The sequence below is a fragment of the Notolepis coatsorum genome, assembly GCF_963971535.1.
Source record: "Notolepis coatsorum genome assembly, chromosome: 8".
NCBI classification, from domain to species: domain Eukaryota; kingdom Metazoa; phylum Chordata; class Actinopteri; order Aulopiformes; family Paralepididae; genus Notolepis; species Notolepis coatsorum.
The window spans coordinates 71,289,941-71,306,914 of record NC_140172.1 but is presented as its reverse complement, the minus strand read 5'-3'; the positions used below and the strand labels follow the sequence as shown (position 1 = coordinate 71,306,914).

The 16,974-nt window shown below is 46.0% G+C and overlaps 1 protein-coding gene across 1 annotated transcript in view; it reads right to left on the bottom strand.

Moving 5' to 3' along the window:
- Window positions 1–2,591: 2,591 nt before the first annotated feature.
- LOC311233485 (seizure protein 6-like) overlaps window positions 2,592–16,974 on the bottom strand; it is a gene marked incomplete at both ends in the record, with an annotated part of 402,600 nt that continues 388,217 nt past the window's right edge. Inside the window, 3 exons of the mRNA XM_084320453.1 lie at window positions 2,592–2,757; window positions 16,250–16,358; window positions 16,850–16,885. Of these exons, the coding sequence (XP_084176579.1) occupies window positions 2,592–2,757; window positions 16,250–16,358; window positions 16,850–16,885 (311 nt within the window). The remainder of the gene's footprint in view (window positions 2,758–16,249; window positions 16,359–16,849; window positions 16,886–16,974) is intronic.

The following is a 16,974-nucleotide window of genomic DNA, read 5'->3' as shown; positions in this document are numbered from 1 at the left end:
TGGCATATTTTAGAGAGGATCACAAACATTGGAATCTCTCCACTCATTTAAATCTCTGTGCTGTAATAGTGAGTGAAGCCAGGCTATACTATAATTGTATTTGTGGACCCAACCAGTGGATCCAGTGGTGTTTAAGGGACCATTTCTAACATAGTTAGCCACTATGGAAGTCATGTGTGATGGCATACCGGTGTGGTAGGGAGGTGTCTCATGCTATTAAATAATCGCCGCTTGGAAACCATTTCCCTTCTACTTCCTCTGTACCATCTGATCTGACAAAATGATGATGGATTATTACCAGCCCACTCTCCTGTACATTCATTGACCAACACCTCAACTATCCAGAACTCCACCATCAGCTCAGTGGCTTTATTGATTGAATTGAGAGATTCTTTGAGATACAAAGAAACACCACACAGTAATGATCTTGTTTTCAGATGGAACAATGTCTTTCACTTTTAAAATTAAGAGTTGTGAAACTCTGAAAGGTGTCTCAACACACTCAGCTTGTCACCTTTTACGTTTTTAGTGAGTAGTCTGTAAACACCAGAAATATGAGCATTGACCCAATTTTGGTTGGTGGTGGCAGCTCAGTTGCAACAGTACCACTTTATTTTAACAGTGAGAAGAAGAAGAAGAAGAAGAAGAAGAAGAAGAAGAAGAAGAAGAAGAAGAAGAAGAAGAAGAAGAAGAAGAAGAAGAAGAAGAAGAAGAAGAAGAAGAAGAAGAAGAAGAAGAAGAAGAAGAAGAAGAAGAAGAAGAAGAAGAAGAAGAAGAAGAAGGGCCAAAGGAGAGGAAAGAAGAGACAAAGTAGAGGGAGAAGAAGAAGAACAAGTAGATTGTGAAGGAGATTGGGTGGAACAGTTGCAGAGATAATTCAACAATCCCCAAAGTGCTGGTTAGCAGAATGGGGAGGCTGGCAGGTTGTGTCTGTATTGACACCAGCAGGGTAGCAGAATGGGGAAGCTGGCAGGCCGGGAGAGGTAGGTAACCCCCGTTGGCTGCAGTGACAGGTGACAGTGGGTTGAGGTGGAGCTCTTTTATGGTTGACTATCAATGTCAGAAGGAGGCCTCACCTCAGAGTTCCTCTGCAGTACAGCCGAGGAGGGACAGGCGGACATAGAATTTAGTATCTAGAGTGAGTCTGCCGGTGCTGAGGGAGGAGGGAGAGAGGAAGGTTCCAGTCACAATGGAGACCACTACTGTGGAAAGTGGTGCGTTAAGAGAGTTCACAGAGTAACGGCCTGAAGCCTGATGTAGGATTTAACCTGCATAGTAATGTTGCACTGTGCAGTTTTGGGAGGGGTATCTGAAAATCGAACCCTAATCCTAAAATAAAGAAAATACATAAATAAATAATTTGTCAGAGGAAATTTTTTTTAAAGATTGGAATGTCCCTGTAACACTGTTTCACTTAACTTAACTTAACTTGTTTAAGTTAGTGTACAATACAGTGTTTACTGAACAAAGTAGTATCTTCTGGGCTCACCGGTATGCTTGAAATATGTCTGAAAATATCTTTAACTGTAAAGGATTTCATTATGATGATAACATCATTCTAAAAAAAAGAAAATATGTCTCCCAAAATTACACAGTGCGTTTAAAGAAAGAATATAAATAAAAAATTCAAGTGACTTTAATTGTTTTTTTTTGCAATGAAAATGGCATTTTAAAGGCCAGAAATATTTAAATACTCGATTGTGCATAAAGATTTTTTTTTAGATAAGATAATAATGTTATAGCTCTCTGATTGATACGACAGTCACACAACACATCTAAGTAAGTAAGTATTTATAAAGCACCTAGCACATAGTATTAATGACAGATTGGTAACAAATGACAAAACCCATGATGTGAATGATTTAATACATGATTCTGATGACATGGATGTGTATAATCTTACTTCCGCCAACAGAAAAATAGGCAAATCCAAGTCCAATGGTGTAAATTCTAAATCGAATGGGACAGTACGTATTTAAATCCAAGGTTCCAACTAATCTCTCTTATTTGAGTAATTTTGTTGCACACTTGCTAGTGGTTACCATTATACGTAGCATTGTGAATTTGTTCTCTCTTTCTTTGTGGCAGAATTAAGGGGTTATACAGCTAGTGCAAAATTAAAAGAAAGTGAACATGTTTTCAAGACTATATGTCTGGGAAACTAAATGAGCAATTTAAACATTTACACAATATTTATACATTTACACATATCTATACATGCCCAGTCTGCATTATGAAAGCTAGTGTCTGACTCTAGATCCCCTTGCCTGGAAGGATGTTTTGAATGGGGTCGTTTTAACCAAGATGCAAAGCTGTAACTCGTCATCATTTTCAACTATAAGGTTGTTTATAAACCTATCCCTTGGCATAACCATTCTCACTACCTAAACATTTTTAATACATTTTTTAAACGACCGTCGTAGCATCTTGACACTACCATTATTAAACCAGAGGACCTTTTTATGGGTTCTTTGTGCTCTGGTCTCTGGTTGGTTGGTTGGTAGAAGATGAGGTGAACGGCGCCCTCTGGCTGCGAGACATGAGATGGCAGGCAGGCGGACGCTCAGATGGAGATGTTGTGGATGGGTCACTCAGGACAGCACGACAGTGTTGTGTGAATCTACGTCTCGCAGATTCATGACATCTGTACTTACTCCGCTCTCGTATATGGGATTGTCAAAGGCTGACTCCTCCGTCATGTTGTCATACGGTGGAAGGGACGATGACGACGGCATTCTGATGGACTTCCCCTGGATTCTGATGGGAAGCAAGAGGAACGTTTTATTGACCATTTCAGAGGAACGTTTAGTAAATGGACTGCATTTTGGTAAATGATAAATTTATACAGTGCTTTTAAAAAAAGCGGCTTTAATTACAACTTATGCCTCACATTCAACCATTTGATGGGAAACAGTTGATTTCCTGTTTTGTTGCAGTGTTTTACCAATATCAAACAACTGACAGTTCTAGAATGCTGGTTAATATTTTTGTTGTTGAAGCTGTCTATAATACACCTATAAACCAGGGTTAAATATTATATCCATTCAGTCCAGTGTTTGTTTTAACCAGGACAACTTAGATGTAATTTATAGGTATGCTGCGGCCTCCCTGGTCTATCACTCTGCCCTCAGATTCATCACTAATGTTAGATACAAGACTCATCACTTGTCATGTCCTTTATGAGAAGGTTGGTTGGCCCTCTCTGACGGAGAGGCGCAACAAACACTGGTATTTGTACATTTTTAAGGCCCTTATTGATAAGCCACCTCCTTATACTACATCATTATTGGAATAGAATTTTGGAACCTATGGAACCCGTTTTAGTAACTGGCTGGTCTTTAAGATCTTCCGAGTTTGCTCAGAACAGGGTAAATCTGCATGTCACCATGATGCCACGTGACTAGCTCATGGAATGAACTCCAACAGTCCTTAAAGCTTGAGATTCTCCCCTGTTGCAAAGTATAAAACCTTAATCTCCAACCTTCAAGTTGTACTTGTTTTAATTTATTTATTTTCATCAAGTTTCAAGTTTTGTTTTATTTGTCACATATAAAGTACATGTACATTACAGTGAAATGCTTGGTTATGTGAGCCCCCTGATAATGTGCTTCATACAGTAAAAATAAGTTTAAAGAATAAAGTCAAACACTATACAAATATACAATATACAAACTAAAGTACAACCTAACGTACAAAATTAAGTACAAAATGCGAACAATGAGGTACAAAATGCAAACGACAAACAAATGCAAATGCAAACAAATGCTTAATGCAAAATGAGGTATGGATATAGTGCACATATTTTTGTTATAAATAGATAAAATGTGGTGTAGTGTTAAAAGTGTTTCAAGTGTCTAAACTGAATGTTAAAGGTGAGTGTTTGTTTAAAGTGAGTGGATGTGCAATGAATGTAGATGGATGGGTTAGTGTTGCACAGAGTCATTGAGCATGATGGCCATGGGCCCAGGAGTTAATTTTATCCCTATCTGATTGGATCAGATTTGGATTTTGGGTAGTTGAAAACCAAAAAACAGGATTAGGATCACGTTGATATCCGATCAGATCAGGAAATAAAATCCAAGCTTTAATCTGGATCAAATCTTCAAAACGGATTGTTCAAACCGGATTATTGTTCAAAACTGGATTATCTTGATCCCACCAGAGGGATGGATTTCCAGTGGATTACCAGAGCAAAATGTACTATACAATTTATAAAAAAATATGTTTCATAAATAAGATGGCAAAGTTTGTTAAGTGAAATAATAAAAAATAAATTGCCTTCATGGCAAAAGAAAATTATTTTGGTCACATTTGTGGTGGCCTATTTTGTTTTCAACCAAATGTCTTGTAGCCTATGTATGTATGTGATGAATAAATCTCTTGAATCTTGAAATGTTGATGACAAAAATGTTTATGCTCATAAAAGTATCACAACAAAGATTGTCAATCACAAATGTAATTTAGATTAAAGAAAAAATATCAACAACAAAAAAAGTCCATCTGTCATCACCTTCAGCAAACTGAAACCTCACTTAGAATTCAGCTCCTCAAAGCACGCCTGGATGATCAGCTGCCTTTGAATGAATGTTTTACCCTGGTGGGAATATTTTTCTTTTAATTACAATTCCATTATGATTTTATGTCCTTTATGTATTTTACAATATACATTATAGATGTCTCTGCAATGTGGTCTCTTGTCTTCCTTGTATTATTTTTCATATCCACTAGATGGAGATTGGTAGGATTAAAGCACTGATATTCAGGATCTAGTATTGAAAAGTCTGAATCTGGATCAGGGTGATCCTATCCTTGGATTGCTTTGAAATACCGGGACAAAATCTGGCCGAGTTGTCTGATCCTGTATCACAAAAAATGGGATTTAAAAATCTGATCGGATCAGATAGGGATTAAAAGTTTTGAACTCCTGGGCCCGGGCCCAGGAGTTCATAACTTGTAATCCCTATCTGATTGGATCAGATTTGTATTCATTCATTTCAACTCATTATGAATTGAAAATGGGGGACCCTGATGTAAACAAGACGAAAGTCTTTCTCTGGTCTGCATCCCCTTAACAATTGTGTGTATTGAACTGTACTGTACCATTCTGCAATCTGTTAATCAAAATGTTAATCAATCAATCAATCAATCAATAGGGATTAAAAGTTTTGAACTCCTGGGGGGGATAGAAGCTTTTTTTGTGTCTCTCTGTACTGGCCATGAGACTCTGCAGCGCTTGCCTGACCGCAGCAGTGCAAAGAGGCAGTTGTTTGGGTGGCTAAAGTCTTTGACTATTCTCTTAGCCTTGGCTCAGCCTGCTGTAAATGTCCCTAGGGCCCTCATTCATCAACCCGACTTACGCACAGATTTGTGCTTAACCTGTGCGTACGACCATTTCTAAGCAAAGAGTGGGATTCATCAATTTCAACTTGAACTTGACTCCGTGCTTATGTGTACGCACAGCTCGGAGCACACATAGCTGACGCCCAGTGGTAGAACATCGTTACTACGGCATAAGCGCTCCTCAGTTCTGCATTAGTTTCAAGGCGGAAATAAGCTTCCGTGCATTAGTGTTCAACTTCTGTATGACCCGTAATTCATTATAGTTCATTATAAAATAGCGACAGTAGTGTAATTATAACGGGCTCACACGCGAACAAGAGGTTGGCCTGCTTGTTTGGCACGGGGGGGCAGACGCAAAACACCAACCTCCAAACGCGATAAAATATTGTTTCAAATAAAAAGCGAATTATTTTGTGTTTCATGTTTCCAAATAAGATTGGTCACGAAATGCTTTCTACTTCAATTTGTTGGTTAGAATAGATGACCTCCGTTGAAACTTCACTGAGACTAACAGTCTATTTGTGAGCTCCCGCTCAGATGTGATAATAATAACAATAATAATAATAGCTTCATTCTATATAGCGCCTTTCAAGAGACCCAAGGTCGCTTTACATAGATAGCGGGGGGGAATAACTAAGTAACAGACATAGTGGACAGACACACAACATATAAATATGATGATGGAATTCATTCAAGATCCTCTCCACCCTCGGGTCTTTGCCACCGGCATGGTCCATCGTGATATTGGAGATGGATCGAGCAATAGTGTTATGGTTTGTAACCGACCCCAATCGCACAACACAAGACAGGTATGATGGTTTGCCAAGAAACAGATATTTATTTAGAACAGGGAAAAAGGGGCACTGTCCCTTTAAGGGAGAAAACACAAAACACTGGAATAACACAAGAGGGGAAGGTAAAGTGCCTTGAAGAGGTGGGCAGGTAAAGGGAACACTATGGGAAGGTAAAGGGAACGCCTAAGGGAAAGTTAAGGGAACGCCTTGGGAAGGTTAAGGGAACGCCTTGGGAAGGTTAAGGGAACGCCTTGGGAAGGTTAAGGGAACGCCTTGGGACAGAGGACTAGGGACTAGGAGAGCTAGGGATAGGGGACTAGGGACTAGGAGAACTAGGGATAGAGGACTAGGGACTAGGAGAACTAGGGAACAGGTTCTGGGGAACCGAGGGCCAGGTTCTGGAGACAGAGGGAACAGAGGCCCGCGGAGGCGGGCTGGGGACAGGGAGGAACTGGGGACTGGTGGGAAAACATCTGGGCCGCTCTGCAGAACAGAGGAGAGAGTTAATGCACAAAAGGGAAAAAACAGAGCAGGTGCAGAACAGTCCAAATAACAAAGTGAACAAAGTAATAATATCTTCGTGTGACAAACACACAGGGGGAGATGTAAAGTCCAAAAATACTATTCTAAGTGAGAACCAAAAACAGAGGCATTACGCTGGGAGATGAAATGTCCAAAACTAACTAACAGGGGCAATACGCTGGGAGAGTGACATCACAATCAAAACTCACCCAGGCGTATGCGTAAAGGTACAGGAACAGCAGCGGGAACGGGGGCAAGAGGCATTACGCTGAGTGAGTGACATCACAATCAAAACTCACCCAGGCGTATGCGTAAAGGTACGGGACAGCAGCGGGAACGGGGGACAAAAGCATTACGCTGAGTGAGTGACATCACAATCAAAACTCACCCAGGCGTATGCGTAAAGGTACAGGGACAGCAACGGGAACGGGGGCAAGGGCACTACGCTGAGTGAGTGACATCTCAATCAAAACTCACCCAGGCGTATGCGTAAAGGTACAGGGACAGCAACGGGAACGGGGGCAAGGGCACTACGCTGGGTGAGTGACATCACAATCAAAACTCACCCAGGCGTATGCGTAATGGTACAGGGACAGCAACGGGGCGAGGGCATCGCCACCGGGTGGCTGGCTGTCCGAGCCGAGGAGCAGAGCGCTGGAACAGCGGCGGTGGCGAGGGCATCGTCCACCGGGAAGCCGCTGTCGGAGCCGAGGAACAGAGTGCTGGAACAGTGGCGGTGACGAGGGCATCGTCCACCGGGTAGCCGCAGTCGGAGCCGAGGAACAGAGTGCGCGCCACACCTTGGTGTGCGCGTCGGAACAGGGAGCTGGAACAGTGGCGGTGGCGAGGATGTCGTCCACCGGGTAGCCACTGTCGGAGCCGAGGAACAGAGTGCGCGCCACACCTTGGTGTGCGCGTCGGAACAGGGAGCTGGAACAGTGGCGGTGGCGAGGATGTCGTCCACCGGGTAGCCACTGTCGGAGCCGAGGAACAGAGTGCGCGCCACACCTTGGTGTGCGCGTCGGAACAGTGGCGGTGGCGAGAGCGTCGTCCACCGGGTAGCCGCTGTCGGAGCCGAGGAACAGAGTGCGCGCCACACCTTGGTGTGCGCGTCGGGACAGTGGCGGTGGCGAGAGCGTCGTCCACCGGGTAGCCGCTGTCGGAGCCGAGGAACAGAGTGCGCGCCACACCTTGGTGTGCGCGTCGGAACAGAGAGACGCCTCGGGGTGCGTCTGCGAGGAGGAGTGTGCCAAGCACGAAGGTCTGGAAGATGCGCGTCTGTGCGCTGGTACGGAGGAGCGTGCCAAGCTCGAAGGTCTGGAAGATGCGCGTCTGTGCGCTGGTACGGAGGAGCGTGCCAAGCTCGAAGGTCTAGGAGATGCGCGTTGCGCGCTGGTCTGGAGAGCGTGCCAAGCTCGAGCGTCCTTGGAAGATGCGCGTTGCGCGCTGGTCTGGAGAGCGTGCCAAGCTCGAGGGTTCTTGGAAGGTGCGCGTTGCGCGCTGGTCTGGAGAGCGTGCCAAGCTCGAGCGTCCTTGGAAGATGCGCGTTGCGCGCTGAGGACTGGAGAGCGTCTGCGCTGGTCTGGATGTGCGTCAGGACGAACAGCAGCGCGGGGGTCTGCAGTGGAATGCTGGGGTGCCTCCCGTGGAAGTACAGGGAGCGCAGACCAGTCTCCCCCACAGGCAACGGCGACAGCTGGCGAAGGCTGGAGCAAACATCTCGACGCCGGAGAATGGAACAGCATAGGCAGACAGAGGATCTCCCGAAAGAGTCTAGATGTTTAGAGAATATGACTCGGCAAGTATACAACACGACCCCACGCCAAAACGAGGGGAAGCGCCCTGGTATTTAAAGCCCACAGGGGGACTAATTAGCCTGCCACCACAGGTGCGAGAGATAATAGAATATCAAACAGGTGTGGCCACTAAGGGTAAGGAACGAGAGGGTGGGGGCTAGAGAGAGTGAGTAGGGAATTCCTAACAGTAGGCTTAAAGAAGACAGAGAATAGGGAATTCCTAACAGTAGGCTTAAAGAAGACAGAGAAAAGGTAGTGAGCAGCGGGCAAAACCTCACAGTATCCCCCCCTCCAACGGGAGCCACCCGGCGACCCAAAACAAATACAGACAGAGTGGCAGGGGGCAAAACAAGAGGTACAGGCCAAGCCAGCAGGGGAAGCCACCACAAGAGTGGGGCTAGCAAAAGAAACAGGGTCGCCGAGGGGTAACTAGGGTGGCAGAGGGGCAACTGGGGGAACTGGTCTAGAGGAACTGGTCTAGAGGAACTGGGTCTAGAGAACTAGTCTAGAGAACTAGTCTAGAGGAACTGGTCTAGAGAACTGGTCTAGAGAACTGGTCTAGAGAACTGGGCTAGAGAACTGGTCTAGAGAACTGGTTTAGAGAACTGGTTTAGAGAACTGGTCTAGAGAACTGGTCTAGAGGAACTGGTCTAGAGGAACTGGGTCTAGAGAACTGGTCTAGAGCAACTGGTCTAGAGGAACTGAGGGGCAAGCAGGGTAGCAAAGGGGTAACCATGGTAGCACCGGGAAAGGGCTAGCAGAGGGAAGGTTGCTGCCAGGGCACTGATAGCTACAGGGCCTATGCTAGCTGTACTGCTACATCTACATAGAGGCTGCGCTAGCTGCCGGAGCTAGGCTGGCAGACAGGGCTGGACCAGCATGAGAGAACAAGCTAGCTGGAAGGACAGTCCTAGCTGTGGGAATACTGACCTTGCTAGCTGAAGGGCAGTCCTAGCAGTGGGAGAAACTACACAAAAAAGTGGAGGCCATGCAGAGGGACCGGGTTAGCTGCTTGGGCCTGGCTAGCTACAGGGCCTATGCCAGCAGCAAGGGCTGCATAAACATAGAGGCTGTGCTAGCAGCCGGGGCAAGACTAGCAGACAGGGGCTCTGCTGAGGGACTGGGTTAGCCGCCAGGGCATGGCTAGCTACAGGGGGGTCAAACAGGGCAAAACGGGAAGCAAACAGGGGAGCTAACCGGGGAGACTAACAAGCTAAACAGGGGAGTAACAGGCTAACAAGGGAGCTAAACAGGACTAACAAGGAAGTTAAACTGGGCTAACAGGGAAGCTAACAGGGCTAACAAGGGAGCTAGAGGGAACAAGAAAAAAAAAGGCAAACTCAACATACACCGTCTGTGCTGGCTGGGGTCGTCGATTTGGTGGGGTCGTACTGTTATGGTTTGTAACCGACCCCAATCGCACAACACAAGACAGGTATGATGGTTTGCCAAGAAACAGATATTTATTTAGAACAGGGAAAAAGGGGCACTGTCCCTTTAAGGGAGAAAACACAAAACACTGGAATAACACAAGAGGGGAAGGTAAAGTGCCTTGAAGAGGTGGGCAGGTAAAGGGAACACTATGGGAAGGTAAAGGGAACGCCTAAGGGAAAGTTAAGGGAACGCCTTGGGAAGGTTAAGGGAACGCCTTGGGAAGGTTAAGGGAACGCCTTGGGAAGGTTAAGGGAACGCCTTGGGACAGAGGACTAGGGACTAGGAGAGCTAGGGATAGGGGACTAGGGACTAGGAGAACTAGGGATAGAGGACTAGGGACTAGGAGAACTAGGGAACAGGTTCTGGGGAACCGAGGGCCAGGTTCTGGAGACAGAGGGAACAGAGGCCCGCGGAGGCGGGCTGGGGACAGGGAGGAACTGGGGACTGGTGGGAAAACATCTGGGCCGCTCTGCAGAACAGAGGAGAGAGTTAATGCACAAAAGGGAAAAAACAGAGCAGGTGCAGAACAGTCCAAATAACAAAGTGAACAAAGTAATAATATCTTCGTGTGACAAACACACAGGGGGAGATGTAAAGTCCAAAAATACTATTCTAAGTGAGAACCAAAAACAGAGGCATTACGCTGGGAGATGAAATGTCCAAAACTAACTAACAGGGGCAATACGCTGGGAGAGTGACATCACAATCAAAACTCACCCAGGCGTATGCGTAAAGGTACAGGAACAGCAGCGGGAACGGGGGCAAGAGGCATTACGCTGAGTGAGTGACATCACAATCAAAACTCACCCAGGCGTATGCGTAAAGGTACGGGACAGCAGCGGGAACGGGGGACAAAAGCATTACGCTGAGTGAGTGACATCACAATCAAAACTCACCCAGGCGTATGCGTAAAGGTACAGGGACAGCAACGGGAACGGGGGCAAGGGCACTACGCTGAGTGAGTGACATCTCAATCAAAACTCACCCAGGCGTATGCGTAAAGGTACAGGGACAGCAACGGGAACGGGGGCAAGGGCACTACGCTGGGTGAGTGACATCACAATCAAAACTCACCCAGGCGTATGCGTAATGGTACAGGGACAGCAACGGGGCGAGGGCATCGCCACCGGGTGGCTGGCTGTCCGAGCCGAGGAGCAGAGCGCTGGAACAGCGGCGGTGGCGAGGGCATCGTCCACCGGGAAGCCGCTGTCGGAGCCGAGGAACAGAGTGCTGGAACAGTGGCGGTGACGAGGGCATCGTCCACCGGGTAGCCGCAGTCGGAGCCGAGGAACAGAGTGCGCGCCACACCTTGGTGTGCGCGTCAGAACAGGGAGCTGGAACAGTGGCGGTGGCGAGGATGTCGTCCACCGGGTAGCCACTGTCGGAGCCGAGGAACAGAGTGCGCGCCACACCTTGGTGTGCGCGTCGGAACAGGGAGCTGGAACAGTGGCGGTGGCGAGGATGTCGTCCACCGGGTAGCCACTGTCGGAGCCGAGGAACAGAGTGCGCGCCACACCTTGGTGTGCGCGTCGGAACAGTGGCGGTGGCGAGAGCGTCGTCCACCGGGTAGCCGCTGTCGGAGCCGAGGAACAGAGTGCGCGCCACACCTTGGTGTGCGCGTCGGGACAGTGGCGGTGGCGAGAGCGTCGTCCACCGGGTAGCCGCTGTCGGAGCCGAGGAACAGAGTGCGCGCCACACCTTGGTGTGCGCGTCGGAACAGAGAGACGCCTCGGGGTGCGTCTGCGAGGAGGAGTGTGCCAAGCACGAAGGTCTGGAAGATGCGCGTCTGTGCGCTGGTACGGAGGAGCGTGCCAAGCTCGAAGGTCTGGAAGATGCGCGTCTGTGCGCTGGTACGGAGGAGCGTGCCAAGCTCGAAGGTCTAGGAGATGCGCGTTGCGCGCTGGTCTGGAGAGCGTGCCAAGCTCGAGCGTCCTTGGAAGATGCGCGTTGCGCGCTGGTCTGGAGAGCGTGCCAAGCTCGAGGGTTCTTGGAAGGTGCGCGTTGCGCGCTGGTCTGGAGAGCGTGCCAAGCTCGAGCGTCCTTGGAAGATGCGCGTTGCGCGCTGAGGACTGGAGAGCGTCTGCGCTGGTCTGGATGTGCGTCAGGACGAACAGCAGCGCGGGGGTCTGCAGTGGAACGCTGGGGTGCCTCCCGTGGAAGTACAGGGAGCGCAGACCAGTCTCCCCCACAGGCAACGGCGACAGCTGGCGAAGGCTGGAGCAAACATCTCGACGCCGGAGAATGGAACAGCATAGGCAGACAGAGGATCTCCCGAAAGAGTCTAGATGTTTAGAGAATATGACTCGGCAAGTATACAACACGACCCCACGCCAAAACGAGGGGAAGCGCCCTGGTATTTAAAGCCCACAGGGGGACTAATTAGCCTGCCACCACAGGTGCGAGAGATAATAGAATATCAAACAGGTGTGGCCACTAAGGGTAAGGAACGAGAGGGTGGGGGCTAGAGAGAGTGAGTAGGGAATTCCTAACAGTAGGCTTAAAGAAGACAGAGAATAGGGAATTCCTAACAGTAGGCTTAAAGAAGACAGAGAAAAGGTAGTGAGCAGCGGGCAAAACCTCACAAATAGACTGTTACTGTAGCTGTCAAAGCTCCATCACAAATGCAGTTATGTGAATAGAAAGGGATTCCACTAAGTCAATGTTGCGATGCGCATTTGCCTGATACATGTTGTTGCTGCATGCCGGGAGGAAGGCGATGCTGAATGTTTTCAATTCATTAAATAAAACGGATACTTTTTGCAAGGGTTTACTGACTGTCATACAAATAATCAACCAACTACATACTGTAACTTTTCAGTGCACGTTCTTATTTACATTGTGACAACAGCCTTGTGAGTTCCCGCAGTGACCCGCACACAGACATGATGGAATTCAAGTTCAAGTTTGTATTGATCACATATAGGCAGGCTACACATGGCGTATCGCTACATCATTGGCAGTGAGATTCATTGTTCTTGTATATGCTCTCGTATTATTGTTTATATAGGCTACCCAATACTGACATCAAAATAGATTGTATGACTCTAGAAATCATATGCAGCAGGTAGAAAATTTACGGAAAATCCGTCACGATTTGGAATAAAATTGAGGAGAACTTTAATCCCTGGGTATTAATCAAACAAAACGGGAAATGGCAGTCATATTCCAGCACGGTCTTTATTAGTGTTTGCCCTGCCCAGGCAGCAATGGTTAATAGATATCATATCCGACATCTACGTGTACACGTCTGTCAGCCTGTCACATAACACGCTTCCCTCGGCTTAGTCCATTTTTCCACATTTCATGGGGGTATTCCATTACCGTATATGGTTAATCGGGGCGGTTCTGGTATGCAAATACTTAAAACAGTGCACGAGCTCAAACGTAGGATCAAAGTCATATTTATCAAGACAGGTGTGCGTAGAACCTGCGTATGCACGTGTGGTAAATCCCGTTTTTTTTGTGCATGCACTGATTCTAAATTCTGTGCTTACGTGTGGAAATAGAACATTTTCTACGCCACGTTGATGAATGAGGGCCGGAGAGTGAGAAGCCGGCTGATCGAGCCACTCTCTGCAGTCTGCTGCGGTCGTGTGAGGTGCTATTCCCAAACCAAGAGGTGATGTTACCAGTCAGGATGCTCTCTATTGTGCATGAGTAAAAGTTCTTTAAGATCTTCTGACTTTGAACTTCCTTAGGTGCCTAAGGAAGTAGAGGTGCTGCCGTGCATTCTTCACTACACTGTCTATTAGGGGTGTAACGATGCGACCTCACAATGATTAATTTCGATTATGATTATTCAGGCAACGATTCAATGCATCATGGAATCTCTTCATTTGACCACGATTCGATTCGATTTGATTAGATTCGATTAACTTTCGATACATTTTCGATACATTTTCGATCAGTTAATTCCCCCCAAAAATTTGAATACACAAATGTTGCTGGGGGAACTGATTCACTCAGCATGAATGGACTATAGGTCAATAAAAAAAATAATAAAAAAATAAATAAAAAAAAATAAATAAAAAAATCTCTCTTTTTTATTTAGATTATAATCGATTCTAACATATTAAAATCGATGCAGTTGAATTGTCACATTAGAATCGATGCGTTTCGATTAATCGATGCATCATTACACCCCTACTGTGTGTGGTCCTTGTCATGTCCTCGGATATGTGGACTCCGAGGTACTTGAAATTGTTCACTCTCTCAACCGGTGCCCCAATAGATGCTGAGGAGGCTGTATAGTTCCTTGCCCCAGACCTCCTAAAGCCCACAATCAGTTCTTTGGTTTTGCTGACGTTCAGGAAAAGGCTGTTCTTCTGGCACAACAGCGCCAGGTTCTCTACCTCTACCAGGTACAGTAGGCCCTCTTGTAGTTTGCACTGTTCTATGGACAGGTTGAATATGTCAGTGAATACCGGGGCCAGTTGGTCGGCACAGACTTTTAGGATGCGTCCGGGATGCCGTCCGGTCCTGCTGCTTTCCTGATATTCACTTTCTTCAAGGTCCTCCTCACATCATGCTCCGTTAACCTGAACATTGAGTCTCCATCGGCAGTGGCTCTACTTTCTATTGTAGTGGCCTGTAGGCTGTTGTAGAATTTACAGCCTCAAACCGTGCATAGAAGGTATTGAGCTAATTTGCCAAGGAGACATCAGTGTTCACCTGGGGGGGGGGGGGGGGGGGCTTTGTAGTCTGTCATCGTTCTGAGGCCTTGCCACATACCTCTAGAATCAGCCTGTTCAAACTGAAGCTCCACCTTATCCCTGTACCGCCCCTTTGCCTCTGTCACTGTTCTCCGTAGGTTGTAGCACACCGCCTTGTGCTCGTCCATGTTGCCCGTCACAAGCTCAGCGTTGTAGAATGAGGTGCACGAGTTCAGAGCTTCGTGGATGGATTTCTCAACCCAAACTCAAATTGTGGTGGAGGGGACTATTTCTTCTACCAGAGTACCAACAATGTCTAGCACTGTTTCTGTGTAATCATGGGTGTTGTTTGTTATTTGTTTGTTGAGTGCAGCTTGGAGCGTGTTCTCAGGGGCGGAGCTTCCTACAGGCAACATAGACCACCGCAACACTTCCGGGATTCTGAAATCGGGGAGGAGATAGCGGGGGGAGCATGCTTGATGTAAGTGGTTGCAGCTACGGCTGTGGGGGTGCTAGAGACATGATCGAATAGACTGTTATGCGCCTGAGTTTCCTGAACATGGCGCGACCCATTCCTAATCGATCAGAACTAAATCGGCCGAGATCAAGTCCCTTTTCCAGCACCTACTCCCCATACACATGCACAGATTGTCAACAGAGTCTGGACAACGCGAGATGACGCACGAATGAATGTTGAATGTTACATCAGAGGGGGGAGCTTCGGTGGTAGTGTGAGTGGCTACAAACCACTGCACTTAAATATAAACATTATCTACCTGGAGACTCAATGAGGTAATTGTAGATGTCGCCATAAGACGCGTCTGGCCATTTAGTGGGATAATTTTTTCATTATCTTGTTCGGCTGAAAGGACACTGGCCACCGAAGCTCCCCCCTCTGATGGAACAGTCCACATTCATTTGTGCGTCATCTCGCGTCGTCCAGACTCCGTTGACAATCTGCGCATGTGTATGGGGAGTAGGTGCTGGAAAAGGCCGATTTAGTTCTGATCGATTAGGAATGGGTCGCGCCGTGTTCAGGAGACTCAGGCGCATAAAAGTCTATTCGATCATGTCTCTAGCACCCTCACAGCCGTAGCTGCAACCACTTACATCACGGCTCTCATCCACATTCATTAATTTGATCCCCCTGCTATCTCCTCCCCGATTTCAATGTAACGCGGAAGTGCAGTGGTCTATAGGCGGTTGCCTAGAGCACCACCCAGAGGGGGGCGCCAAAAACTACCTTAAAAAAAGAATACATTTTTTTTCTGAACACAGTTTTTTTGTATGAGAAGGATAGCGTCGTGGTCAGCTTTACCGAATGGACTAAGCGATTGTGACTTGTACCCTTCCTTAAATTGCGAGTATTGCTGTCTCTTTGTTATGATTTTATATGCTGTGTGATTTTATATACTTTTATGCTTATTTATGTATGCATGTACACATGATGATGCGATTGTAAATGAGGGAAATCTCAGTTGCCTTTCGATTTTAAATAAAGGTTTGAAATTAAATGAGATAGTGTCAGGTAAACTTGTTAATCACAGACAAAGTACAATACATTGATTCTCAAATACTTGCATGTATATATTGCCTAACCTGTCTGACACTGGTTTAAACAAACATTAAGAATTATTTTCCTAATCATATTTATCCCAGGTGTGGTAAAATTTCATTTGAATTGCAAAGGTAATGAAAAAAGAAATCTTACTTTACAAAGTAGATGTAAATCCCAAGGACTACTACCACGAGGACTGCAGTAGGAATAAAAACGGCAAGGGCAATATTGGTTCCCTCCATGCCGTACTCCGAATTAACCACTAAAGAAGCAGAAGAAGAAGAAAAAGACAGCTATTACTGCTGTAAAATAATAGAACAATTAATGAAATAATAATTGTGTTATGACAAAACATTGTATATTTTTCCTTACTGAAAGTATATTTTAGTATATAAAGTGTGTTAAAGGTATATTTCTACTCATATGTACTTTTCTGAGAATATACTTAATATGCTGTAGCCTGTGTAATCGAAGTACAATCATTTCTTTTACAAAAACTTAAGTCACACTTTAGTAAACTTATTAAAACTGTACTATTTTGGTAAGTGAAAGTAACCAAAAATGCATAAAAAGTATAATTTAGTATTTATTATATTTAAGAAAATCCTAAGTACAACCTTTAACACACTAAGTACAAATGAGTGGTTTCAATTTAACACAACTTTAGAGTACTTTCTGAAAATATAAAAAGTATACAAAGTTTCAGAAAATATACTTAGGTATACTTTTTACTTTAGGGATATTATAACATACCATCCAGTCTCCGTTCGTTCACATACTGAGTTGATGCTACAAAAAGAGTAATTGGACAGTAGTGAGTAGTCTGCACAAGTTTGTACCATACATTTCATACCAATTATATACAAAGTCCATTCCTG